Source organism: Rousettus aegyptiacus, unplaced genomic scaffold (assembly GCF_014176215.1).
Source record: "Rousettus aegyptiacus isolate mRouAeg1 unplaced genomic scaffold, mRouAeg1.p scaffold_m13_p_1, whole genome shotgun sequence".
Classification (NCBI taxonomy): Eukaryota; Metazoa; Chordata; class Mammalia; order Chiroptera; family Pteropodidae; genus Rousettus; species Rousettus aegyptiacus.
Window position 1 is genome coordinate 34,445,584 of NW_023416284.1, and position 25,601 is coordinate 34,471,184.

At 33.8% G+C, this 25,601-nt stretch overlaps 1 protein-coding gene across 13 annotated transcripts in view; it reads right to left on the reverse strand.

Annotated features, from left to right (window-relative positions):
- Positions 1–1,524: 1,524 nt before the first annotated feature.
- Positions 1,525–25,601, reverse strand: part of TUT4 (terminal uridylyl transferase 4) — a 99,161-nt gene continuing 75,084 nt past the window's right edge. For 2 of the 13 annotated variants that reach the window (XM_016120304.2, XM_016120305.2), the window contains 11 exons: positions 23,868–23,981; positions 19,423–19,500; positions 19,103–19,280; positions 18,761–18,808; positions 18,593–18,675; positions 14,191–14,306; positions 13,032–13,255; positions 12,199–12,299; positions 9,290–9,728; positions 5,209–5,367; positions 1,525–3,769 (listed from right to left, as the gene is read on the reverse strand). In XM_016120304.2, coding sequence (XP_015975790.1) covers positions 3,681–3,769; positions 5,209–5,367; positions 9,290–9,728; positions 12,199–12,299; positions 13,032–13,255; positions 14,191–14,306; positions 18,593–18,675; positions 18,761–18,808; positions 19,103–19,280; positions 19,423–19,500; positions 23,868–23,981 — 1,629 coding nt within the window. In that variant the 3' untranslated portion in view covers positions 1,525–3,680. Of the gene's footprint in view, positions 3,859–5,208; positions 5,368–9,289; positions 9,729–12,198; positions 12,300–13,031; positions 13,256–14,190; positions 14,307–18,592; positions 18,676–18,760; positions 18,809–19,102; positions 19,281–19,422; positions 19,501–23,867; positions 23,982–25,601 lie in introns of those variants that run through there. The other 11 variants (XR_004954952.1, XM_016120308.2, XM_016120315.2 and 8 more) reach the window with 11 other exon arrangements.

Below are 25,601 nucleotides of genomic sequence, written 5' to 3' on the forward strand. Positions count from 1 at the left end.
AGTAAAATTAACTTACTATAGCAATATGAGCCAATTTTTGTAAAACAATTTGGCAATATGTCACAGGAAACTTAGAACTTTTATCTGTTTTATCTAATCATCTCATTTATAGGAATTCACCATAATAGGAATACATACGCAAAAACAGCTTTATCCTAAAAATGAAACTAGACCACTTACACCATATACCAAAAAAAATCCCAAAATGGATTAGAGTGAAATATAAGACCTGCGACCATAAAATTCCTAGAAGAAAACTTGGGCAATAAAGTCTTTGACACTAGTCTTAGCAATCATTTTCTGGATATGTCTCCTAAGGCAAAGAAACAAAAGCAAAAATAAATGGGGCTACATCAAACTAAAAAGCACTTGCACCACAAAGGAAACCATCAGCAAAAGAAAAGGGCAACATACTGAACTGGAGAAGTTATTTGTAACTGATATATCCATTGGGGGTTAATATCCTATATATATATATATAATAGGAATCATACTGTAACTAACAGTATATATACTGTTCTGTATATATATACAGAACTCATACAGCTCAGCATCAAAAAAACAATCCAAGGATCACTTCTCTCCTGGCTAAAATCAAGTGTAGTATCCGTTCTTGCCAGTTTAAAACAATACAAGGACACGAATAGACAAGGCACAAAAAAGTTGCTCAACATCACTAATCAGGGAATGCAGATCAAAACCGCAGTGAGATATCACCTCAGACCTGACAAAAATGGCTATTATCAATAAATTAACCAGTGTCGGCGAGTATGTAGAGAAAAGGGAACCCTCATGTACTCTTGATGGGATTGTAAACTTGTGCAGCCATTATGGAAAACAGTACGGAAGTTCCTCAAAAAATTAAAAATAGAACTGCCATATGATCCAGTAACTTTACTTCTAGGTATTAATCCAAAGAAATCCAAACCACTAATTCAAAAAGATATGCACCCCACCTCTATGTTCACTGCAGCATTACATACAACAGCCAAGATATGGGAGCAACCTAGGTGTACACTGACAGAGAAATGGGTAAAGATGTGGTACATATATAAATGGAATATTAGCCATAAAAAAGAATGAAATCTTGCCATTTGCAATAACATGGATGGAACTACAGGGTATTATGTCAAGAGAAAAAAGTCAGACAGAGAAAACCACCACATGAAATCACTTGCGTGTAGAATCTAAACAAAATAAAAAATCAAACAATAGGAACAAATTTAGAGATACGGGGAACAAACTGATGAATTTCAGTGATGGATGGGTGAAAAAAATGAAAGGGATTAAAAGTACAAATTGCCAGATACAAAAATTGTCATGGGGATGTAAAGTACAGCATAGGGAACATAGTCAATTATATTGTAATAACTATGTATGGTATCAGATGGGTGCTAGACTTATCATGGTGATCACTTCATACGATATATAAATGACTAATCGCTATGTTGTCTACCTGATATATAATACTGCATGTCAACTATAATTGAAAAACAAATTTTAAAAAATAGCTTTAGCCCATCATTTTACAAATATTTTTTATATATATGAAAAAACTGGATGTAGCAAAATTGATCATCTTAGAGGATTAAAAAAATTAACATAGTACATCATTAATATTCACATTTTTGAATAGTCTTTAACAGCAAGGGAAAATATTAATGTCTCTATTATGAAACATTATACAAAACACTTTAAAACAAAAGGTTATGTGTGTTCTCTGCATAAGATTTTTTGGACTTTTCAATTGCTCTACAATAAATGTGAATTCATAAAAATTTTTAAGTTTACAACTTCTATGAAAAGTTTGCAAACTTATGAAACTCAGCTGCTACTGTATAAATTACAAACTAGGAGTCTTCAACTAGGAATAGTTTTGCTAGTTATTGAACACTGACAATTGCTAAAGGGACAAATGAGATGCTGAAAATTACTACATATAACAATGCCTGTCCTATAAGTAAAGCCTAGGTTACTGTGGTTTATTGGCCCATAAATTCATTTTGCCAGATGGTATAGTGCTTTCCTTTAGGAAGGAAGTGGGTAGTCTGAGTTGGGGTAGTCTTGTTGCAGATTTTCTGTTTAATAAAAATTTCAAATATATATAAAAGTGAAACAAAATGAACACCTTGTACACCTCATAACCTATTTTCTAAGACCTGAAAGGAGATGAAATACTTGAACACTAAAAGAAAATCTTGAATGCTGCAAGTTATATTTTAACACGAAAGCACAAGATGGGCCAGGTATCTCATTAAGAAAACAAATTAGCTAACTCCACCACTTGGTAGGATTCTGAGTGTTGCAGCTTTAATATGAAATACTAACAGTAAATACACCTGATCTTAACATAAAATAAATACCTTTTTAGGACTGTAAATATGGCAGGAAAGCCTTCAACCTCCTGCAATAGATTTCAAGCATCTTCCATGTTGGAAAATATGGCAAAAGCCCAGGTAGTCTCCTATTTAAGTAATGCATATCTGAGGAAGCAGAACAAAGATAATACACTGTCCATTAAATACATTTCTTTTTATTTATTCTGCAGATTTCCAAAGAAATCTATAGCATTTAGCCTAACCCCTGGCAAATCTCTCTAATTGAGGGGTTTAGATGAAATGACTTTATCTCAATGTCTACTACCCAAAATAGCTAAAATATCTACCATCAATGACACAAGTTTGAATTCCAACTATAATCACTGACCACAAGCATTACTGGTAAACACCATCTTAGCAAGTGCGCTTTCCAGGCAGTAGTACAGGACTCAGAATGGGCAGTCTGACACATACTAGTTCCTCACAAATAAGAATTACCTTGCCTCCACTCTAACAGTCAGTATCAGTCTCAGTGTTTAAAATCTCTTCTTCAAAAGATCTGTTTCAATTCTATTTCCAAATTCACTTCATTGTTTTGTACCTTGGTTTTCTCAATGATAAAATGGAGATAGCATCTGCTTCTATCAACTTCATATGGGTGTTGTGAAGATCTAATAAAATAAAGGACACGAAAAGATCCTTGGATTTCTAAAACTGTGTTAGAATACTCTATTCAGTGAGAGTAAAACAAATCTCTGAATTTTTACATTATAGTTCCATCATCTAAACAACCAGATGATTTAACCAAATTTGACCCTCGTCAAAAGATTTATTAACTTAAAATAGGATTGCTTCAAATACAGATAAAAGCAATTTTCTGTTCAAGTTTGAATATTTTCAGTATACAAGAATGTAAAGGAAAATTCTGAATCTTCATGTTGTAGTTTTATTTTATTTTTTTTTTCCTTTTAAAAAGTTTTTGGCACTACAAGGTTCTGTAAAGAATAGAAGTGACAAATTTAAAACACAAGAAAGTCTTTCCTAATTCTTAAGAACAATATATATAAAGTCTGAAGCAACCAAAGTATGAATACAGCTAATAGAAAATAAAGAATGTAATTTTTTAAATTCTCTCTTTATACAATTCATCAAGGTTAAACAAAACATAAAATTCCCTTAAAAATAGGGTAATAAAATAGATGAAATTTGTATCACTCAATTTGGTGATACTAGTAAAAACTATAGTTCATATTTATATACAAATAATACAGTCTTTAAAAACAGTCTTAGAATTTAAATAAGCTATCTAAACGTGTTAAAATTTTAAATCAAGACCTGATTTGTTTTGCTTTCCATTAAATGTCACTTTTTCTGCTGAATGTAACTGACATTGAGGTACGGATACCCTTGAGACAGCAGGATTGGCTGGTTGCTGTACATCGGTAGACCAGCTGAAAGAAAATGGACTCGCATTACTCCGACACGTTTCCTCTTGGTGGGTGGGGACAACGCTCTCTACACCGACGGGTGGCACATCTGTCTGTTGGACACAACACAGACAGGAAACTGAAAGGCTTGTGCCTAATTTATCTGACAACCCCTTAGAATTAACTTTTTATCTACTTACATAGTAAAGAGGTAATGAAGCATATCAAAACATTTATGGAGGTTGGGAAGGAAGAGGAGTGAAGGGAAATATGGGTATGTGAAAGAAAAGAGAGATGGAAGGGAGAAGAGTCGAGGGGAACAAACCCACCAGGGAAGAACTTCAGACTCTCCCTGCTACAAGGGCTTATATGAACAATAACAACTTCCCTCAGCCCTAGTTCTTTGTTCAGAATAAGAAAGCAGTCACAGTCAAGATTCTGCCACTCTATAACACAGGAATGCCCCAGCAGCTGAGGATAGCTAAGGAAGGCCTAAATGTAGCAAGCTTAACACTCATACCAGTGGCTTCCTCTAAATGTTATCATCTCATTCAGTCAACATTTCCTAAGTGCATTTAATTTCCTGAACTCCTAAGTTTAACTAATAACTCTGAATCTAGTTTTTTGAACTCCTAGGTTAACCAACTGCTGTAGGCCAGATTCAGACACTGCCTATTAGAACTGAGATACCTTTGAGGCAAGTAGGTTAGACAAAATGTTACAAGTTCCTGGTATTCTCCTTAGTTTGTGATATTACTTAAAGCTATTATTGGTACATCAGCGCCAACAGAATATAATGAATTCTGATATCATTCGAGTCTTATTTTTACTAAACAAATTTGACCATGTCACTACTCAACTCAAAAACTTCTAGTAGACCCTGACTGCTTACTAAACTGAATCTAAACTCCTTCATAATACGGCCTCAGCCTACCTTCCAGAAGTCTTATCACCTATACATCTTTCTCATTTACTTCATCCTTTTGTCCTATTTTCTCTTTTTTCCCCCATTATGCCGAGCAAAACTCTGAGACTTTGCAGACATTATTCGTTCAGCTAAAGAACACTCTTCCCCTCCAACTGAGAGATAATCTCTAGGGGGGAAAAAAACCTGTATCTCTTTCAAGATCTAGTTCAAATGTAAAAATCTGGTGTGATTTGATGCCTGGTATCCATATTCTGCTCTCTCTGCTAGGGCAACATTAGCTGATTCCTCTAAGCTCCTATTCTTGTCTATTTTATTCATGTCTGGCTCTCCTAATAAAATATGCATTAATTATGGGGGTTTTACTTAATTCTTGCTTGAACAACAAGCACCTAGCACAGTCTGGCACACAGCATGCTCTTTCAATAAATGACTGCTAAACACATGAATTTTCACTCTTGGATCCTGGCCTTCACAAAGGCAACTTGTCCCGGAACAAAACCCACCAAGCCTGTTAACAATTTGTAAGCAATAGTACCTTGAGTATAGAAAGGTTTGTTGGGCTGAAATCTGGCATTTCCCTGATGCATGAAGTTTTGATGCAAACCATAAGGCCACGAAGCTGGGACAAGAGGGAAATGGGGACGTGCTGCATGTTCCCACGGAATTGGAGGATTTAGTCCTGGAAAGCCTGCCTCTGCATTTCAATAAAAAAGGAAAGACATATTTTAAAACATTAGTTTGTTCATTCATGTATTCCCTTCATTCCACAAGATTTATTGAGTAACTCATAGTTACTCAATAAAGATCAAACACTGTAATTGTGCTCAAACTGTTCATGCAGGAGACATATAAGAAGACATATAAACTAATATACAGTAACTGCTACAACAGATCAGTGGAAGGTATTCCAAAGAGGGGGGCTAACCAAGTTGTTCGAAGGTAGAGGTTTTCCTAAGATGACTAACTAAACTGAGTTTTAAAGTTTACAGAACAAGTTAATCAAGCAAAATGGGGCAAGGAGGGCACTTTGGACCAAAGAAAAAGCCAGGAACCAGCCAAGTACAGTAAATTTGGGAAGATGCAAAACCATCAACAATGTAGAGATAGGGATTAAGGGAGGAAATAGTTAGAGAAAGGCTGGACGAGTAGGCAGGATTCAAAAACCTTAGTACATTATTAAGGAGCTTACATTTTCTCCTAAAGACAATGCCAACAATCCTAGAATAAATTTTATCTTGGCCTGGAAGGGGATCTTATTTACTGGAAGCTGAGGCGTTGTGATATAATGGTGGAGTGGTAGGGTTTTGGAGCCAAACAGGTATAAATTCAAATTCCAGTTCCAAAATTTACTAAAGTTCAATTATGAACTTCAGGTTGTTGTATTAAATTATATCACAAAAAATAAAAGTGGTTTACGGAAGTCCTGGCATATAAATAGGAACTCAAAAAATATGACTCCTTTCCATGACAAACTATCCCCACCAATCTTCTTCCCTTTAAGATGAACTTTAAGTATATTCTTCAGAGTACAGTGCGCCCCCTGAATCTTCTGGATTATTTCTGGTGGTTTTTATCATTCAGGGTTCAAAGCGGCAGAAAATAATCTGAAAAACACTGCCCTTATTCATTAAACTTCCTAAGAGGAAGTCAAATTAGGAGGTATGGGATAGGAAGGAATAGGGAGAAGAAAACTAAAACCCATTCTAGCCACATTCTTTCTTATAAGCTCAGTCTTCACAGGAGGTAACCACGAAAACAAAGCACTTGCTTACCACAGGTTAATAAAGCCAAGTTACAAATAAAAGCAGAAGCTGAAGGGCTCAAAGTTTACAAAAAATAAATGAGACTAAGTCTACATATTGAGGTCCTAACCAACTGAGAAATGAAGTTTTACTATAAAAGAGTTATTTTTAAAAATATATTCCAATTTCCCTGGCCACTTTTCACAACCAAATATTTTCATAAGTAATAAAACCTCATTAAAGATAATTTCAAAAATGAGGGGAAAAAATTCACACAACCTATTCTAATATAACCACTATTATTATTTTAGCATATTCTCATCCAACCCTTCGTTTTTAACATAATACTAATTTTAGCTATAATATTAACTAGGATTTAAACACCCTTCCAACATACAATAAACATTTACTGAACAAATATTATATAATAATATATTATACAAATAACATTATCTACCATATATCAGGCACTCTACTGGACACTAAGGAGACAATGGCAGACAAGAAACAATTCATAGTCTCTAGAAGTTCAGTCTAATTGGTTCTACAGAAAATAAATGGGCAATTTCAACACAGTAAGACAAGTATTCTAATATGGATATTAAGGAAGCATGGAAGAGAGGAAAGAATATCTAATACAACTAGAGAACAGAATCAGCAGAAGTTAAAGGCTTTCTGAAGAAAGTGATCTAAATTTAAAAATAAGAGGTGTAAGTGAATTAGCCAAGCTTTGGAGTATAGCAGGAGGAGGTGAGAGTAACCAGAATAAGTAATAGAGAAGATATTTCAGGCAGATAAACAATCAAGGGTAAGAGACCATATAATGCATTTGGGATTAGTTCATTAAGTTCATTAAAGCTAAAACAGAGATCAATTTGCAGCAGGGGGAGGGAGGACTTAAAACTGTAAAAACTAAGCCAATATATCAAAGGGCAAAACACTGGGTCTTTCTTCAAGGTTATGTAACTGAATGACTATCATGGTGCAAGTCGTGGCATATACACAATAAACATTTGTTGAATGAGAGAAGCAGAGGCCACATTAAAATAGCCATGTGTCCCATATATCCTTTGATCTTGGAAATATAAATGAGTTCCCACATTCTGGCATTTCTGCTCAGCAAAATACATTATCTGTATTGTTCCGAAAGAGGTCAGAGATACCTCCTCCAACAGTGTTCTCAGGAACAGCACACTTTTGTTTAAAATTATCGCTAAAATTCTTTTGCGAATTGATAAAGGGAAGAAATCAAGCTTTTAAATCTACATTTCCTATACAAATTATATGCCAGGATAACCACGGAGTTAATATGGAAAAGTTCTTCTTTATAGAAGAATCACAAGTAGTAAATAGAAAAATAATTATTTTACAATTCCTAATGAAATAATGGATAGCAACAATAATTATCAATGGTGGCTAAGACTATTACATAAAAATTAATGAGGAGCTTTATAATGGATAGAAGAGGCTGATACCACCTAACTCACTGATCAATCTTAAAGTCAATGAAAGAAGACCACCAGTGAGTTACTTCCTGGAAACATACAGGGCCAATCAAGAAATAAGATTCCTGCCAACAACAACAACAAAAGTCTGAAGCTAATCCAGCCTCTGGACCTAACTACCAGTTTACAGGACAGAGGTATATGCTAAACAATGCCACAAAGATATAATCAGCCAACACCAGAATGTGGGAAGGTCTACAGTTTCTTCTATAAATTCAGTATGAAGAAAACAGTGAGAGGGAATTGTTATAAATTAAAGGAGACTAACGACTTGTAATAACCACATACAATAAATGGGCTTTGTTTGAATCTTAATTCAAATAAATTAACAACAACAATAATTTTAGAGAAATGGGAGAAAAGGAACAAGAGCTGGGTATTAAATGATCCTAGGTACAATAGTCTTGATTTTTTTTAAGGGCTAAAACTAAAGTTGTTATAAGAAAATTTGACCTAATGTCCCAGATTTGATTAAATACTCAAGCCATTTTTTTGAATGGGGTGAAGGTGTAAGATAAAAGAAAAGTAAATACTGGTACCTATTAATGCTGCGTAATGAGAAGGTTCTTTTTACTTTACTCTCTCTTTTTATATACATTTCAAATTTTCCACAATAGTTTTAAAATAAAAATTATGTCTAAAAACTAGACATAAAACTAGATTTATGGCCTATATGAACTATTTTTAAATATTAGAAAATGACTGGATGGTAATACACCAAAATATTACTGAGCAATTATGTCTAAGAGTTAAGATATGAATGATTTTTTTTTTCAAATATTCTATAATGAATATCTATTACATAGACCTCAAAAAAAAATTTTAATGCTATAAAGTGCAACCAATATTTTTACTGGAAGATAGTCAAGGGCAAAGAACACAGGTTCTAAAGAAAGAAACTGGATTAAATCTTGGATTTACTATGATTAATTATGATAGCATGATAGTTAAGTTACTTATTTAACACTTCAATTTCCTCAACTGCAAAATGAGTGCTTATAATACCTACACAAAGCAGGACTGCAGTAAAAATTTAAAATAATCATAAATAAGTAACATTGAGGTACATTATCTCACTTAATATTCACACTATCCCTGTGATTTAGATGCTATTATTCCCCTATTTTACTGATGAAACAAATGCACAAAGATTAAGTAACTGCCCAAAGCCACATAATAAACAGCAGAATTCAAATCCAAGCAGTCTGAATCCACAGCCCACTCTCTTTACCTTTATCCTATGCTGCCCCTCCACAAATACTGCTTGCCATCCATCCATGTCTTCACACTTTCCCAGGTTCAACCAATAAGCTAATCACCTAACCTTTCTACAGACAGACAGATACAAAAGAAGAAAAGGAAGGGTTACCCGAATTCCCCACTGTACCGTTGTTCACCAGGGAATTTGGAGCCACAGTACGAGGCCAGTGTCCATCACGAGAGGAGCTAGAGATTGCCACAGGTCTGGCAGCAGGTTGTGCAAAGATGATGCTGGGATCGTTCAGGCTGGGGGCATTGCCTGGTGCAGAGTGGATCACTGGGCCATGGATAGGCCAGGATGGGGCAGGGATCTGGAGGGCATGCATTGGCAACAATCCCATGTTGTGCATGGGAGAATACTGAGCTGGTGGTGACTGGGGAAAGTTATACATAGGCATCTGGACCTGATGGGGAGGTTGGGCTCCTTGCTGAGGTGGGCCAAGCTTGGGTTGGGATCCTGGCTGGGATGGAGGCTGGGTAATGGCAGCTGATTGGGAAGAGTTCTGGGAAAATGGCTGGGGCTGAGGAGAAAATGATGGTGAATCAGACTGCAGAAAAAAAAGATACATTTTAAAATTAATTTAAAAACATCTTAATTTTTTTAAAAAGATTATCAAAACTTATGGAGTTATTTCATTAGAACATTATAAACAGAACTCTATGATGTTCATAATAATAAACAACAGAACCCCAAGTTCCTCAAATCCTCTGGTATTACCTCATAAACTTTTTTACTTAAAGAAGAGAGAGCCCGTCATTCCCATCATGTGGAATCTATATTTCCAATTATAACTAGAAACTTACATCTAAATATCTCACAGTAACTTTCACTGAGTCCTTCAAAAAGTATTTACTGAATGTCAATTATGTACTGGACATTGTTCTAGGAATTAAAAATACAATACTAACATGTATGTCATCACGGAAGTTAAAGTTTGTGGGGGAAAGGAAGAGGAGCAGATAACAATTACATAACCAATCACAATAAAGTACAATGATTAGTATGATAAAGAATGCAATAATGTACAGTACAGAATGAAATCACAGAGTGTAAACACCTAAACCCACTTTGGGAAAAGGAGGGAAGATAAGATGAAAGAAAGCAATCAAAGAAAGCTTCCTAGGGAAAATGAATCTTAAGCTGAGACTCAAGGGTAAACCAAAAACAGTCTGATTTAAAAGAGGGTAGGGATAAGGGGAAGGGAAGACTGCTTCAGGCAAAGAGAACAACATAATTGAAGGTCTACAGGCACAAAAACGCACGGCTGTTAAAGTAACCAAAATCTGAAAGAAGTTTTTTATTACTAGAGTACAGGGGAAGGGAAATGGCAAATCTGATGCTGAAGAACTAAACAGGGGAAAGATAATGAAGGATACTATGGGCCTTGTAGTTCAGACTTTATCCTGAGGTCATCAGGAAATGACTGAAGGGTCTTAAACATAGAAACATGATGAATGCATTTTAGAAAAAAATATTCTGGCTAATATGAATAGAAAATATTTTAAAAAATAAAAGACTGATGAGACTGTTTAAAAGGCTACTATAATACAATAGTTCTGAGATGATGGCAGAGAAAAACAATACAGGAACAGAGAGAAGCAAATGGCTATGAGCTATTTTTTTTATATAGGTAGAAGAATAGAACAGCAGAATTTGGTGACTGACTAGGTATGGGGGTTGAGGGAGAAGGAGTTCTTGAAACTAGAAAGAGCGTGTGATCATTTAATGAAATGGAGAACATTAGAAAAAGGTGCTTATGTATTTCTCCAACTCTCCACAGAGAGTTGATATATAAAAGCTACATTCTAGACAATGTTGAGGCTTAAGTGCTTGGAGACATCAGAGTAGCAACATCCATTAGACAGACTCTCCCCAGTCTCAGGTGAGAGAAAAGTGAGTGCTAAAAGCAGAGAATGTAAGTTAGGACAGCATAGGAAAGTGGTTAGAGCACAGGTTTTGGAGACAAGAGCCTGAAGGTTCAAGTTCTGGTTCCAAGTAGCTGTTGACCACAGGCAAGAAACTTAAATCTCAGTTTCTTCACTGTACTATAGAAATAATAACTGAATCTACCTTACGGGTTTTTGTGAAGATTAAACAATACGTGTGGAAAATATAAACATCAAATTCAGGATAATAGATTCATTTTAGGGGGCTCCTAAATATTTTTCCAAGATTGTCTATACTACTGCTCTTCAAATGCTCTAAGAATTTTTTTCTAAAATAGAGATCATGTCAGATTTAGCATGCTTAATAGTTAATAGCTTTGAAGGTACATAGACCTGGGTTTGAATCTTTTAATTTATTCTCAGCTTCCCAATTTGTAAAATTTGATCATACTAATATCTACCACTTCACAGAGCCTCTCAAAGGATTAAATTTGATAAGTGTAAAGCACTTTAGTGTTAGGTTTAGCATAAACATTCAATTAGTATTAATTAATTTAGAAGTGCAAGGTAAAAAGGTTAAAAGCAACTCCGCAAAGTTAAAAAGCAACTTGTGAATTTGAACTCTAATTCAAAACTCTTCTAACAGGGTATATTTAACTAAGTATCCACATCAGCTGTGAGAAGACAAAGAAAAGTTTCAAGCAAGTAAAATGCCATGCATGTACTGCCCTAACAGTACTAAACCCCTAATAAGTTCAAATTTTTTGTCTATTTTCATTAATGGTACTAATATTTTTCCACTAGGCAAAGCCCTGAAACCTCAAAGTCATTACCTTATTTTAATCCAGCTAACAACCTTATTAGGTAGTTATCTTATTTTATAATAAGGAAGCAGGGTCACTGAAGTTAAGGAACATGCTCATAGATGTAAACCCAGATCTACATTACTCCAAAAGTCATGCTCTTTCGACCTCATATATTTAGCAAGGACACCTCTACAAAGCACTGTGTAATCTGGAAGGTTGTTAATTGCCAGTCTGAAATGTCAATCTTATCGCTCACTCAAAATCGTGGGTGATATCCATACCCAATTCCTGCCAAGACTAACCCATTTGCAGGCAGAGTACTTACACATTCTGAGGGCTGTCGAGTCCTTATGGACTGATCACCCTGTTGCTGGGAAGAACCAGCCACTTGCTGGGCATTTACAAGATTGCGGACCAGCTGGGCTGCTAAGAGAAGACATCAGAAAGATAATCAACAGAGCAGAGAAATGACAGGCAAGAAACTCTCTACTTCACTAAAAAAGTCTCTGATTTTATAAACTTGAACTTATAATTATGTTAATGAAGGATTGCAACAACTAATTTTTTAAAGCCATTTTTCAATACTTATCTCTAAAAAAATACAATGAACCTAGAAACAAGAACAAATTTCACATTGCTTTTCTAAAAATACGATATATTTATTTGTCTGAAATAATACTTTCTGCAATAAGAATGTGAATAACTGAAAATGATCACTTCTAAAATATTCTAGTATTTTCTTTCAATAAACTCTCATTTGGTTTTCTAATTCTTAAAATTCCTTATGAAATATAAAAGGAATAGATCTCCCTTTCTCATAACAGCAGTGGGAAGAGATATAATTTCTCCTATATGTTCCCAGGAAAAAAAGCTCTCATTAACTTCTCTTAACTTTATGTAGTGAGAGAAACACAGTGTGACTCAAATCTAAAAAATACTTAGAAGGAGTTGATTGAATACAAGAGACTGCTAAGATGTTGATAGTGAACATATCCAAGTACTGTTCAAATAAAAGCCTGTCTAAATTTTATCTCTTTAAGAAATTATAAGGTCCAAAATCATACAGCTAGGTTTGGAATAGAGGAATTAGGGTCCTTAGAATAGCATCGACATAAGTTACTTCATTTTGACAAATACATTTTCAATCATTCAACTTACCTGCCACACTGCTATTCCTCTGACGGGCCAGCTTGACCCCTGGGCACTCTCTTCGTACATGTCCTGCATCTCCACATATAAAACATCTGAGGTCTCTGGGGTCTCTGAAGTCTCGAGTATCGTGGAGGTCTCGGGGTTCAAGAAGATCACGGGAGTCTTTTTCCTCTTCATTCCCTTCCTTTTCTTCTTCACTGTCTTTCTTCTTTAGTCTAAACAGTAAACTGCTGATACCAATAATGTGGGGCTAGGGACTTGTAAACTGAATGAGTCACAGAACAAACTAAACTACATAAGAGTTTCACAATTTAGGGACTTGCATGCTCATGTTTCGTGCATCTTCGTGAAGTCAAGGGAACTCGCATTTATAGCACACCAACTCATATGGCAAAAACTAGGTATTCCAGTAGTTTTATAAAAAAAATATAAAATAAAAAAATTTTTAATATCTAATTTGAATCTTGTAACTATCCTTAGAGATTGGTATCATCTTCATTTTACAGAGAAAGAAACAGAAGCTTAGAGAAGGTAAGTGTTTTGCCTAAATTTAATAGTAAATAACAGTGAAAGAAATTAGGAATTTATTCTTTCTGAAAAGTTCTAAGCTCTTTATATTAGGCAACACTTGATTACTAAATGAGGGATTTTCCTGGCCTATTAAAAACACAGTATACATACAGAACACAGCAAAGTATATTTCATAGATATATTTTCAAGATGTATATAGGATGCATATTCCTCAAGGTATATATTATATATGTATACTTCACAGCATATACCTCAAAAATTCAGTTAATTATATTTTAATTATCGGTTTGTATGACTGTGAGGTCCTCAGAAAGAACCTCAGGTCTTGGTAATTTTTCCTTCTTGGCTCCTAGGCACAGTTCCAAGCATACAGCAGGTGTCAATAAATGATTCAATTTTAAAAAAAAAAAACTGGATGAATTAATGAATAAATGAACAAATTAATGTTGAGAAATCACTGTACCACAAATAAATCTCACACTATTAAAAAAAAATTCTGCTCTAATATACATTTACCTAAGGTCCAACTTAAAGCCCTGAATTTTCTCATGTAAACATATCTGAACACAGTTTAAGCTACAATTGGCCTCACATTTATTTTCCCTGTAATGCTGATACAAAATAATTTGCCAACCTTCTCCTTTTAGGGCAGTCTTTCATGTAGTGGCCTATTTTTCCACAAACACGGCAACATCGATCATTGGGAGCCAGTTCTCCATCTGTTAATACTCTGGAATCAAAGAAGTACTCCTAGGGAGAAAATACAACTTTACTAAGAAAAAAAAAAAAATCACTACAAACTTCTGAATCCAAATGGAAAGGAAATCAAGATGCGAAAGTAGTTAAAAAAAAAAGGAAATATCAACAAATATTCTACTGTAACTAAAACCACACGAAAATAAGATTCAGAATTATCATCATTGATATCTTAGTAGCTAACAGTACTAACCACTTTACATCATCCTATTTTTTCTTTCACCTATAGTATCTTCGTATATCTCAATGTAATAGAAACTATTTCCATCTTCATTTTCTACATGAGGAAAATGAGGCTCAGAAAGTTCAAGTCATTTGCCCAAACTAAAAAGGCTAATAAGTAGCAGATAAAGAATTTAAAGCTAGATCTGATAGACTGCAAAGCTCATGCTTATTGCTATACTACACTACTTCTCGAAAGGAATTATTCTCTGTATACAAGAGCTCTGTGTAAATAGAGCAATCCTCTGGTTTATTTAAAATATGACTGGATTTGCATACAAAATTTCAAGGACATATAACATTTATTTTATGAAGTAGGATATATCAAAAGAGAAAGTAGGGAAGGAATAAAAAGTAAATCATTTTCCCAAGTCTTAGAAGCTCATTTTTGCTTTATGCTAGTACCTTGCTTATCCTTCTCTGCTTTAGCTCCATTTTGCACTACCACAAAGACTAGTTTCTGTAACAGTACCAATTTTCTGGAAGGCAAGAGGACATGTCTACTTAACATTCTTCAAATGTATCTAAAGTCAAGGATAAAAGTATGAGAAACACACCCACTAAAGATGGCTATAATAATAATTTTAAAAACAATTGCAAGTATTGGTGAGGATGCAGAAAAACTGGAACCCACATACAGTGCTGGTGGGAATATAAAATAGCATAGCTGCTTTAGAGAACAGTTTGGCAGCTGCTAAGAAAGTTAACATAAATTTGTCAAAATGATCCAACAAGTCTACTGTTAGGTATATACACCCCCAAAATGAAAACATACATCTACACAAAAATTTGTACGTAAATACTCACAGCAGCAATACTTATAATAGCCAAAATGTAGAAAACACCCAAATGTCCAAGTAAATGGGTAAATAAAATGTGATATATCCATACAACAGAATACTTTCAACCATAAAAGAAATGAAGTTCTGATACATGCTACGACAAGAATGAACCCTGAAAACATTATACTAAATGAAAGAAGCCAGTAACAAAAGTCTACATGTTCCCTGATTCTATTTATATGAAATATCCACAATAAGCAAATCTACAAAGACAGAAAGTAGATTAGTGATTTGCGGAGCAGTAGAGAGAAGGAACAGGGATCATCTGCTAGGAGGATAGGGGTTTCCTTGAGAGAGGAGGAAGATGTACTAAAATTAGACTGTGGTGATGGCTGCACAACTGTGCAAATATATTAAAAACCACTGAATTGCTCACTTTATATGGTCGAATTGTATAGTACATGAATTATATCTTAATAAAGCTTTATATTTTAAAAAGAATAAGCAATAAAATTCTTCGCATTTACTTCTGAGGAAATTTGATGTAGCTAAATAAAATAACCATCATATTTTCTGTAAGGACAAAATAAAGGCATTTTTCGCTTCACCCAGTTGCTTAAGGCAGAAACTTAGGAATCATTCTGAACTAGTTCTCCTTCACTCATCACCTTTAATTAATCACCAAATTGTATCCATTCTATTCCTAAAACTCTTTTATCCACTTTTCTTCAGCCCACCATCCCAGTTAAGGTGGCCTAGACCTGGGGTCAGCATTTTTTCTGTAAAGAGCCAAGACAGTAACTATTTTAGGTGTTGTGACAAAACTGAAGATATTATGCAAGTACTTTTATAATGAGAGCAAATTTCACAAAATTTGTTTATTAAAGAACTCCAGAGTATACTAATAATAACTGAATATATTTTTTTGTAATACAAGTTTACTAAATAGAAAATAAATCTTTCTGAGGAAGGCATTTCTCTTAATTGAGGTTCAAAGTGTTTCCCATTGTTAAAATCAATGGAAAATGTCCATTCATTAATGCTAATCTGCAATTACATTTTATGTATTTCATCTTTGAAAATGTTTTACACAGATGAACAGGTTGAGGATTCAAGGTAAAGAGAATAACGAATAAGTCTAGAATGCATATGGAAAGTTGAGTCTCTGATAAAGGAGAGATATCTGTAGATGCAGGCAAATCTAGCCAAAAGTTGAAGGAATAACTAACTATCTGATACCATTTTTAACTCGGAAAGAAAACATCCAAGAGTGAGAATGGCAGAAGTGAAAGGTAAGACAAAATGCAATGCATACTGAATTTTGAGTAAAATAAATACAATATGAAATAGTTCTTACTGAATGGGAGATACAAGTAACTAAAGAACTATAGTAAAAATATCGGAAAGTACTGAAAGTTTAGGTGTGACGAGTGAACATTAATTTCTAGCTGTACTATATAAAAGCTGCACAGCTTTATAACTTTTTTCTAGTAGCGCTTAGCTGCCCAGGCACAGACAGATGATGGATGGCTGAATTTATATAAGGCTGAACACACAAGGGTGCAAAAGAAGGACAATGGTACAAAGGAATTTAAAGTAATCTAGGGAATATGCTAAATGGAGAGAAAAATGAAGATAAGATGGTTGATAGAAGGGAAAGAAAATGGATCAATATATGATGTAGAATAGCTGAAGTGGGAATATTTGAGTAAGCAAGAAAGGTGGAAAATATACTTGTTTTCATTTTCATTAGAGTCTAACGGAATTAAACACATTTATTTGGTATGCTGTTATAATCCGATACATAAAGAAATAGTTACAAAGTAGGAATTCAATAAGTATGTACTGAAATGTGGAACATGCAAGTATGAAAGGCTATTAAACAAGGATATTTTCCACAATACCAGTTATAACATTGATATAATGAAAGCAACTGAATGTCCACTAAAGGAGAGTAAACTGATAGATCCAAGCCATAGAATACTACTTAATGATTTTTAAAACACAATACAGTAGATACAAAAATGGTTAAGGCCTCCAAACTTGACAAATAATACTCAAGATCAAAGACTTAGATATCTATTAGGACTGCTTATAACATACTGAATCATTAAGAGTTACTAAAATTTTGAATGACAGACTAAAATTAGCACATTTCCAGTTTACTGAGGACTCTAATTTAGTATTCTACTAAAAAGTCTAACTGCATAAAACTACTAGGTTCCCACTGAATATATTGCAAATATTCATACCAATCGTTAGAATTTCCACAATTTTCAGGTAAAATGTTTTATGAGTACATCATAAGATTTGTTTTGATCTAATTGTGCTTTTCATTTATTGCTATTTTAATTAATATTTTCATAAAATTATTACTGTATTTTTCCTTTTATCAGATATTTTATTCTTGGATGACTTTTGAGCCCTTTCAAATTTTACTATTATTTTATTTCTCTCCATCTCATTTCATCTAAGCAGCAGTACTCAAAAATGTTTGAGAATCAGTGCTCTAGCAGAGGAAAGCTCTAGGCTTCTCTCTGCTTTTCTTACCCCACGCCCCCAAAAATAGTGGTGAAATTGAACTGAATAAGATCAAGGACATTATGAATAGCAGAGACATGGTACTTTTCTTGGGAGTTTCTCTCTCTGTGAAACCAAGACCTCCTCCCATTAGAAAATGAGTGAAAACCAGAGTGAGACCAAAAGGAATGGGGGACACTATGCCACCTAGTTCAAGCAAAAGGAGTCTTCTCAGTTCCATGCCATCTAATTCAGCATGCTAGGACTACACCAAAATTAGAGCAGAAGCCTCAGCAAATTTTAAAGTATTTATTTTGTGGTGTTCTCTCTGTATTTTCATCAAGATTTCTACATATGAAGGGGTGCACTGGGCAGCACCCTCAAATTCAAAATTTAAGGATCCTGAGTCTTGACTATCTAGGCTCATTCAAGCAATAAATGCTTATTTGGTACACTCTATTTGCCAGACACTATGACTGGCACAGGAGATATGATGGTAAATCCTATGGATATGGACCATCCTCATGAAACTATAGTCTAACGGGGGAGACAGAATTTAACAAATAAACGAAATTTAGCAAATAGATATCTCATTATGGACTATAGCACAATAAGAAAAAATACAGGGAGCTATAACCACCTCTTTCCTTATTTCTAAAACCAACCTAGAAACAGGAGTAGGCTTCTTGTACTATTTAAAAAAAAAGGTCTATAAGAAAAAAGAGAAGATTCAGAATTCAAATTTTGTAAACTTACAGCTTCTCTGCCAATGAGTGGATAAAAGGGAGTACCAAAAAGTTTCCTTCCATTGATAAATGCCTTCATGATGAAATTGGTCACTATTGAAGAAGAAAACAATAAAAATGAAGACAATGTGTAAGAAGAGCTTTACAAGCAGGGAATTTCTATATTTAAATAACTTACTTTTTCTAGAAACTCCAGCACCAAGGTTATGATTCAAGTCAAAAGGGTCTAGAACAGAAAAATTTTATTTTTTAAGAATTATGTTCACTGTAACATAAAATATGCTAGTAGCCATAACTGCAGTCCAATATAATGTATATATTGTATCTATATAACTCAGACTATCCAAGAAGCAAATTATTATTTTAAAATTATAGATTAAAGGATGGACACTGATAAAATTCAAAAGGAAATCTTCCAAATTCTAATGTGTTTGTTTTCCCATCGATTTTCTTAGCCAAATGAAACTCTGGCTTTTCGATTTTTTTTTTATTCCTGAACGAATATCAGCCGAATAATTACCTTCAATTGCAATGCATTTGGATGTCCACTGCTTCTCAAAAGTTGTCAATAGCTTTTTCTGCCGAATGCTAATTACATATTCTTTGAAATCAAACTCTTCAGTATAGAAGCGAAGCAGTCCCAACCAGAGCTCTCCTAATGTTTCTGTGTTCTTTCCAAGTGAAGGTAAACGTTTCTTCTACAGGTAAGAAAAAAGAAAAAGAAAGATCTACACCTATCCAAAATATGGACTCCAAATCTAACTAAAATTATCAAATTATGCAAATCATAACATGTAACAATCAGTAAGTATTCTATAACATAAAGACTTCAAAAATTACCAGTTCTTCTGTTTTATCAAAGAAAAAAGCATTCCATCCATCAACCATTCTCTGTGGAATCTGTTGCCCATCAAAAATCTGCATAAAAAAAATAATTTATTATTAGATTTGAAGTCATCCAACCCAAAAGCCTAAATACCCTTACATCATTTTAGAATTTAGCTAAAAGAGACATATTGAAATGCTTCTTCCAAAAAAATATGTTAGGATGGTATAATGTGATGCCAAGTTGTTAATGAATAAAATGGATCTGAATGACTAAAGCTGGGAAAAAAATATTTTAAGAGCATCAGACTCTCCAAATGACACATATGACGTTACCTGATGTTACCTACTTGAACTGTCAAAATACATCCAGCCTATGATTAATGAAGCAAAACTAAAGAAAATAACAAATGAAAATGGCATTTTCATCAAAGGATTATGGATGCAGAAATACATAATAGATAATATCTAATGATTGCACACCCAAAGGAAAGCAACTGAATTGTTTGCTTGGGAGAAAGGCTTTAGTACCTATAACCAGTTATCTGTATCAGATAAGGCTGAAAAGTTCCCTGAACAATGTTTTTAAAAAATAAAATTAGGTAGCTTTCCTTGACATCTTGATAAAGATTGTAAAATCTTCGTGATTAATTAGAAATAATAATTCACCATCCTAAGGGCAAGGGAGTAACACCACTTTACTAAAAGAAAAGTATCCCTTAAATGATTGTATAGGCACAACTAACTTCCGCAAGCAATTTTGAGACTAATTTTCTATAAGCATTTTAAGAAACAGATGTAATGAAGTAAAAAAGTTGCCATAGGTTCAAACTAACCTCATTTCTAGCTTTAGTCCTGCCAAACAGTGATTCTGAGCAAGACAATTATCTTCAGTTTTCCCAATGAACATGGGAGATTAGATTAACTAGGTCAATTGTTTTTAAATTTTATTTTTAAGTGGCAGAACTCTGTTCTAAAATGGAATATTCCAGGTTCAGAAGTATAAAATAAAAGCAAAGGTACTCTCATAGAAGCCTGAATGGAGAAAACATATCCCATCTTTTCCTTACCCTAATCCTCAGACATGCACTAATGAGTTCCTAGAACTTATCAGAATATACTTTAAAACCATTAAATAAGGTGGTTTCCACCCCTTCCATTTTAGATAGGACAATGATTCATAAAATTAACTTCATGTCTGGCCCCCTCTAATTCCACTCTGAGGTTTAAGTTCCCTGTGGGCAAGAACTATAACTTATCTCTGGAGACAAAATTCCTAATATTACCATCAAAGCCTGCCATGCAGAGAATTCTTAATATATATTCATTGAAGAATATATCTACTCTGTAAGCATGTTTATATAAAGTTTCCAGGGACTTAAGCTAATAGGTTGCTTTTTGTATTTACATATAACTTAAACAGATACAGTTGCCAAGAATCACTTAGCATAAATTCCAACATTTCAGAGAACAAAAAAAGGAGAGCCTGGCAATTACAAGTATTAATATCTAAAACAAAAGGAGATGGGATCCTGCTCTCAAAAAAGAAAGGAAGGTTTTAAAGAGGCCAAAATATTTTACTGATAGATTAGGATGTTATTATATGTATTAAATAGAAATAATACAAGACACATCTTTCAGATCTTGATTCTTCTTAAAAGAATTCCTACTTTTGAGTAACAACTATGATTCAAACCCAGCTATGTTGGCTGATAACACAGAAAAGTGGACCCGTATGTAAGCTTTAGAGGGTATTTAGTCACTGATTTACAACTGTTTTTATGAACTCTCATTCCACAGTGCCTAAACTTTCCATTCTATCTCAGCCCTTAGAAGTACTGTTATCTTATCTTTCTCTTAAACACAACAGACACACACACACATTTACTTTTTCTTTGTTTCTTCTCTCTTCTCTTTCTCTCAATACCAATCATCCCCCACTCAAGCACTCAGTTCTCCCTCTAAAACATCACCAAACAAGTCAATCATATTTGTACAAGGAGTGACTGTACATTTCTATATTCCCTTTATCTTACTATTATATTCTAATATCTACTGCTATATTTAAACTGCAATTATATAGTCATGGTAAAATGCACATAACAAAATATACCACCTTAATCATTTTTAAGTGTACAGTTCAGTGGCATTAAGTATTTTTGTGCTACCAATCATCCACATAATTCTTTTCATCTTGCAAAAATGAAACTGTGAATCTATGAAACAATAATTACTTATCCCTCTCCCCTAGAGTCCCTGACAACCAGTATTCTACTGTCTGTCTCATGAATGTGACTACCCTAGGCACCCCATGCAAGCGAAATTGTACAGTATGTGTCCTTTTGAGACTAGTTTAACTTAGCATAATGTCCTCAAGGTTCATTCATTCCATTGCAATTTTTAAGCTGATATAAGCTAAGAAAGAACAGAGCAGATCATAAGGTATGAATACTCCCTAATCGTCTTATTAATTTTTAAATGAAAATTTACTTTTACTTATGATGATCTGCTAAATACAGCAAAATCATTCTGCTTAGGAAAGCTCCTTTGGACCTAAAGAATTCTGTATTGTTGACCATGAAAAATACTCTTAGCACAGTTTTATTTATACTCAATCACTTAAAGTCTACGTTCAATCACAAACGGAGTCAAAGATCATCAGCTTCATTAAACATATCCTTACCCTTAAAAGTTGATCGATGCCAATGACCAATACTTAAATGATGCCAGAGCAATGGACAATGGGGTCCCATATGACAAGCAAAAAAGGCCAGAAGCAAAAATCCATATATCATCAGTTCATATGTATCACAAAGCCCCCCACAATCACAGCTCATTATGATGGAAAACATTCCATGGATTGTCTGTTAAGCAGATAATGGGAGAGTTCTTGAAGTTGGCTATAGACAATCCTACCTACATTTTTCCAATAACAATATTAATAAAGCTCCTTATAACAATAAAAAAATAATAAAATCAACCACTATTTACGAACGCCTACTTTAGCACCTACTACATTCAAAGGTATTTGATGTCTCTGTTCCTTATATTAACACTGAAATAATACCTCAAGTATTACATTTCTACTAATAATGAAACTCAGACTAGTGGTAAGGCAGCTTGTTGAAAGCTACAATGCCAAAATTTGGATTCAAACCAGTTATCTCTGGCTCCAAAATCATGCCCTGCTCTTTCCATTATATCATGCTGCCTTAATGGTTCCTCATCCATGGGTAACATAATGAAAGAACACAGACAAACTACGATAATTTGTGTTCAATTTTGGTTTACCATAGTTTTCTGTAAACTCATAGCTAATCATAGCAAATGACTGCTATGATATCACTAGGGCAATTATGCCTATGATGCCCAAACTTAAACCCTTAACAACAATTATACTAATAGAGAAAATGATGTTGACCTTGATAGGACTAGTAAGTTCATTTTAAATTTTAAATACCCTACAGTGAACAACCTTGTTAAAAAACACTCAACAGATTCAGCAACTTGAAATTTTTGATTCAAAAATAGCATTTAAAATTTTTATTTTTTTTTCCGTTGTTTGTTTAAAAGAGGGAAGGAAATGCTGCTAAAACCACATGGCCATTCATCAGAACTTTTTAAAGCTTACTAAAGACCATCTGACACCCACCATATGGCTTGCTTATTTTATGATTTTCTTCTTTGACATGACTATCCAAGTTTATATGAAATCAGTATGTGATTTTCCAAACAATTGTGATGCTTCTCTCATATCTCTAAATAATGACCTTTCTAAGAAATTAGAACTAGATCCTCCTTCATGTTTGCAAATCCACGTTGTGCAAAGAATGAAGAAAACAGATGGATGATTAAGAACTCTTTTGTACCTATTTCAGAGAGTACAAATTGGCTATAAAAATGAATTCTATGAGTCACCGAATCTGAGTGACTATGAGTATAATCTGTTGCTTTTGATGTATATTCTTATGCTTAATGCAATTAAGCATGACCTTACAAAATTAAGGAAGAATTTCCTTGGGTGTTCTCTCAACTAAAATTCACAAAGTTGACCAAAAGATAAACAGTAATAAATCAAACTTCATTACCAGGCAAAAGAAGAGAGAATACTCTGGAGAGAAGAAGCAACTTATATATTTGTATCTTAGAGACCATAATACATGATCATGGATGGTAACAAGAATTTCATAATCACCTATAGCATTCTAACTGTAAAACAAAAAAATATTCCAAAAGATATTCTATAGTTCTGTTCATCTAATATTCTTTTTTTAGTCTCTATATTCTCCCATAACAAACTTTCTAAAAAAGCTCACTGCTTGATTATACCATTAATGGAACAAGAAAACAGGATGCCATAATTGAAAAATCCTTAATGGTCTCATAAAGTGAAAGAGATCTAAGTGTTTAGATTAACTGTTTTCACAAGAAACTTCTTTATGGTTTTCTTAAACACCTACCTCTTGTAGAACCGGGATAACAGGTGGTTTTCTCTGCTGCAGAAAGTACAGCACCATAAGGATATAAGCATATGAAGATAAACTTCCCCTGGAAGCATCACCAATGTCACATCGCTAAAGAAACAAAAGAATGATTGAAAGCAAAACTTCAGAATCTTACTCCATGCAGAAGTACTGAATTTTTTGAGATATCGTTTTTTTTTTAACCTACCAAACTGGCAAATATCCAAAAGTTAATAACAAATTGTCATAGAGGGTGTTGGTAAACAAGCACTTACACATTACAGATGAGTATAAATTAGCATAAACACCATGAAAAATAATTTAGCAATATCAAAATTACAGAAGCATATTGCCTTTAACCTAGCAATTCTATCCTAAAAATTTATCCTGCAAATACTCTAACAAATATGTGAAATTACTAAATGTGAAAAACTAAGAAGTTTTTTATTGCCGTACTGCTTTAATAGCAAAAAATCAGAAAAAAATTAAGGCTCATTAGTAAAATACAGATTTTAGAAACAATGGTATAGCCATTAAAAAAGAATAAGGAAGCTCTTGTATACTAACAGAAAATAATCTCCAATATCTATTGCTCGATTAAAAAAAAAAAAGCAAAGTGCAAAACACTGTTTTCCATGCGTTTATACCTATAATAAAAAGGAGACAAGAAATTTATGTATTTGCTTATACTGGTATATTTCTCAAAGAATACGGAGGAATTTTTAATGTTGGGTGCCTCCACCAAGATGCACTGGTTGGCTAGAAGAAAGGTGTGGAAGGGAGATTTTTCCACCACAACCCCCCTTAGACCTTTTGAATTCTGAACATGAATATGTTGGCATTTCAAAAAAATTTTTTTAATTAAAAAAAAAATCCTCAGAGACTTCCCTTGAGTAAAGCTTTAATGACTGATATATTAAGGAAGAGAAATGATTTCCCTGACATGAACCACTTGATTTCATTACCAAAACTCTATGGGGGTACAGAGTGTCATGCTGGAGATATTTTATGAGGTGAATCTTGAAATGCAGCTGTATCAAGTATGATCTGTAATATGTGGCTACATACCATTCTTCTCTAATATGACCTATGTCCACAAAGATATGTATAGGGTTATCTAACAAATATGTCTCCCTGTTCAAAGAATGGGCTTTAAGAAATGAAAAAGTGACTAACCCACTCTCCTACTAAAATCCTTCCACCAACATATTCACAAAATTAACTATTTACTGAGAATCTATCATAAAGCAGGCACTACACTGAATTAGGTATGAACAAGTCTGTACCCTGCTAAGTGTGTGGAGTTTACACACTTAGCAAAAAAAGAAAAAAAAAAAAAACCAAAAAATAAAATTCAGTATAAATGTTATAAAATTAATATAAGGTTTTATAGGTATTGCTTTATTTCTAATGGCCAGAAAAAATTTATCATTAAATGCAAATATCAGATTTCCTAACCCAGAGACTCTTAACTAGGATGGAATGCCGACTCTCACTTCAAGTGAAAAACCGTATCACATTGAGAAATTTTACTACTGAGAAATTTTCTAGAGTGTTACACGTGAGACTGGAGCATACAACAGAAAAAACTATGGATCACCCTACCTTAATAAGTATAAATTTAATTCATTTAATATTGAGTGTTTCTTTTTAAAAGCTCGGGTAAACAACACTCAGAAAACATTTTTCACAATTCTGATATCAATGTTTCACTTTAACTATCATAAATCT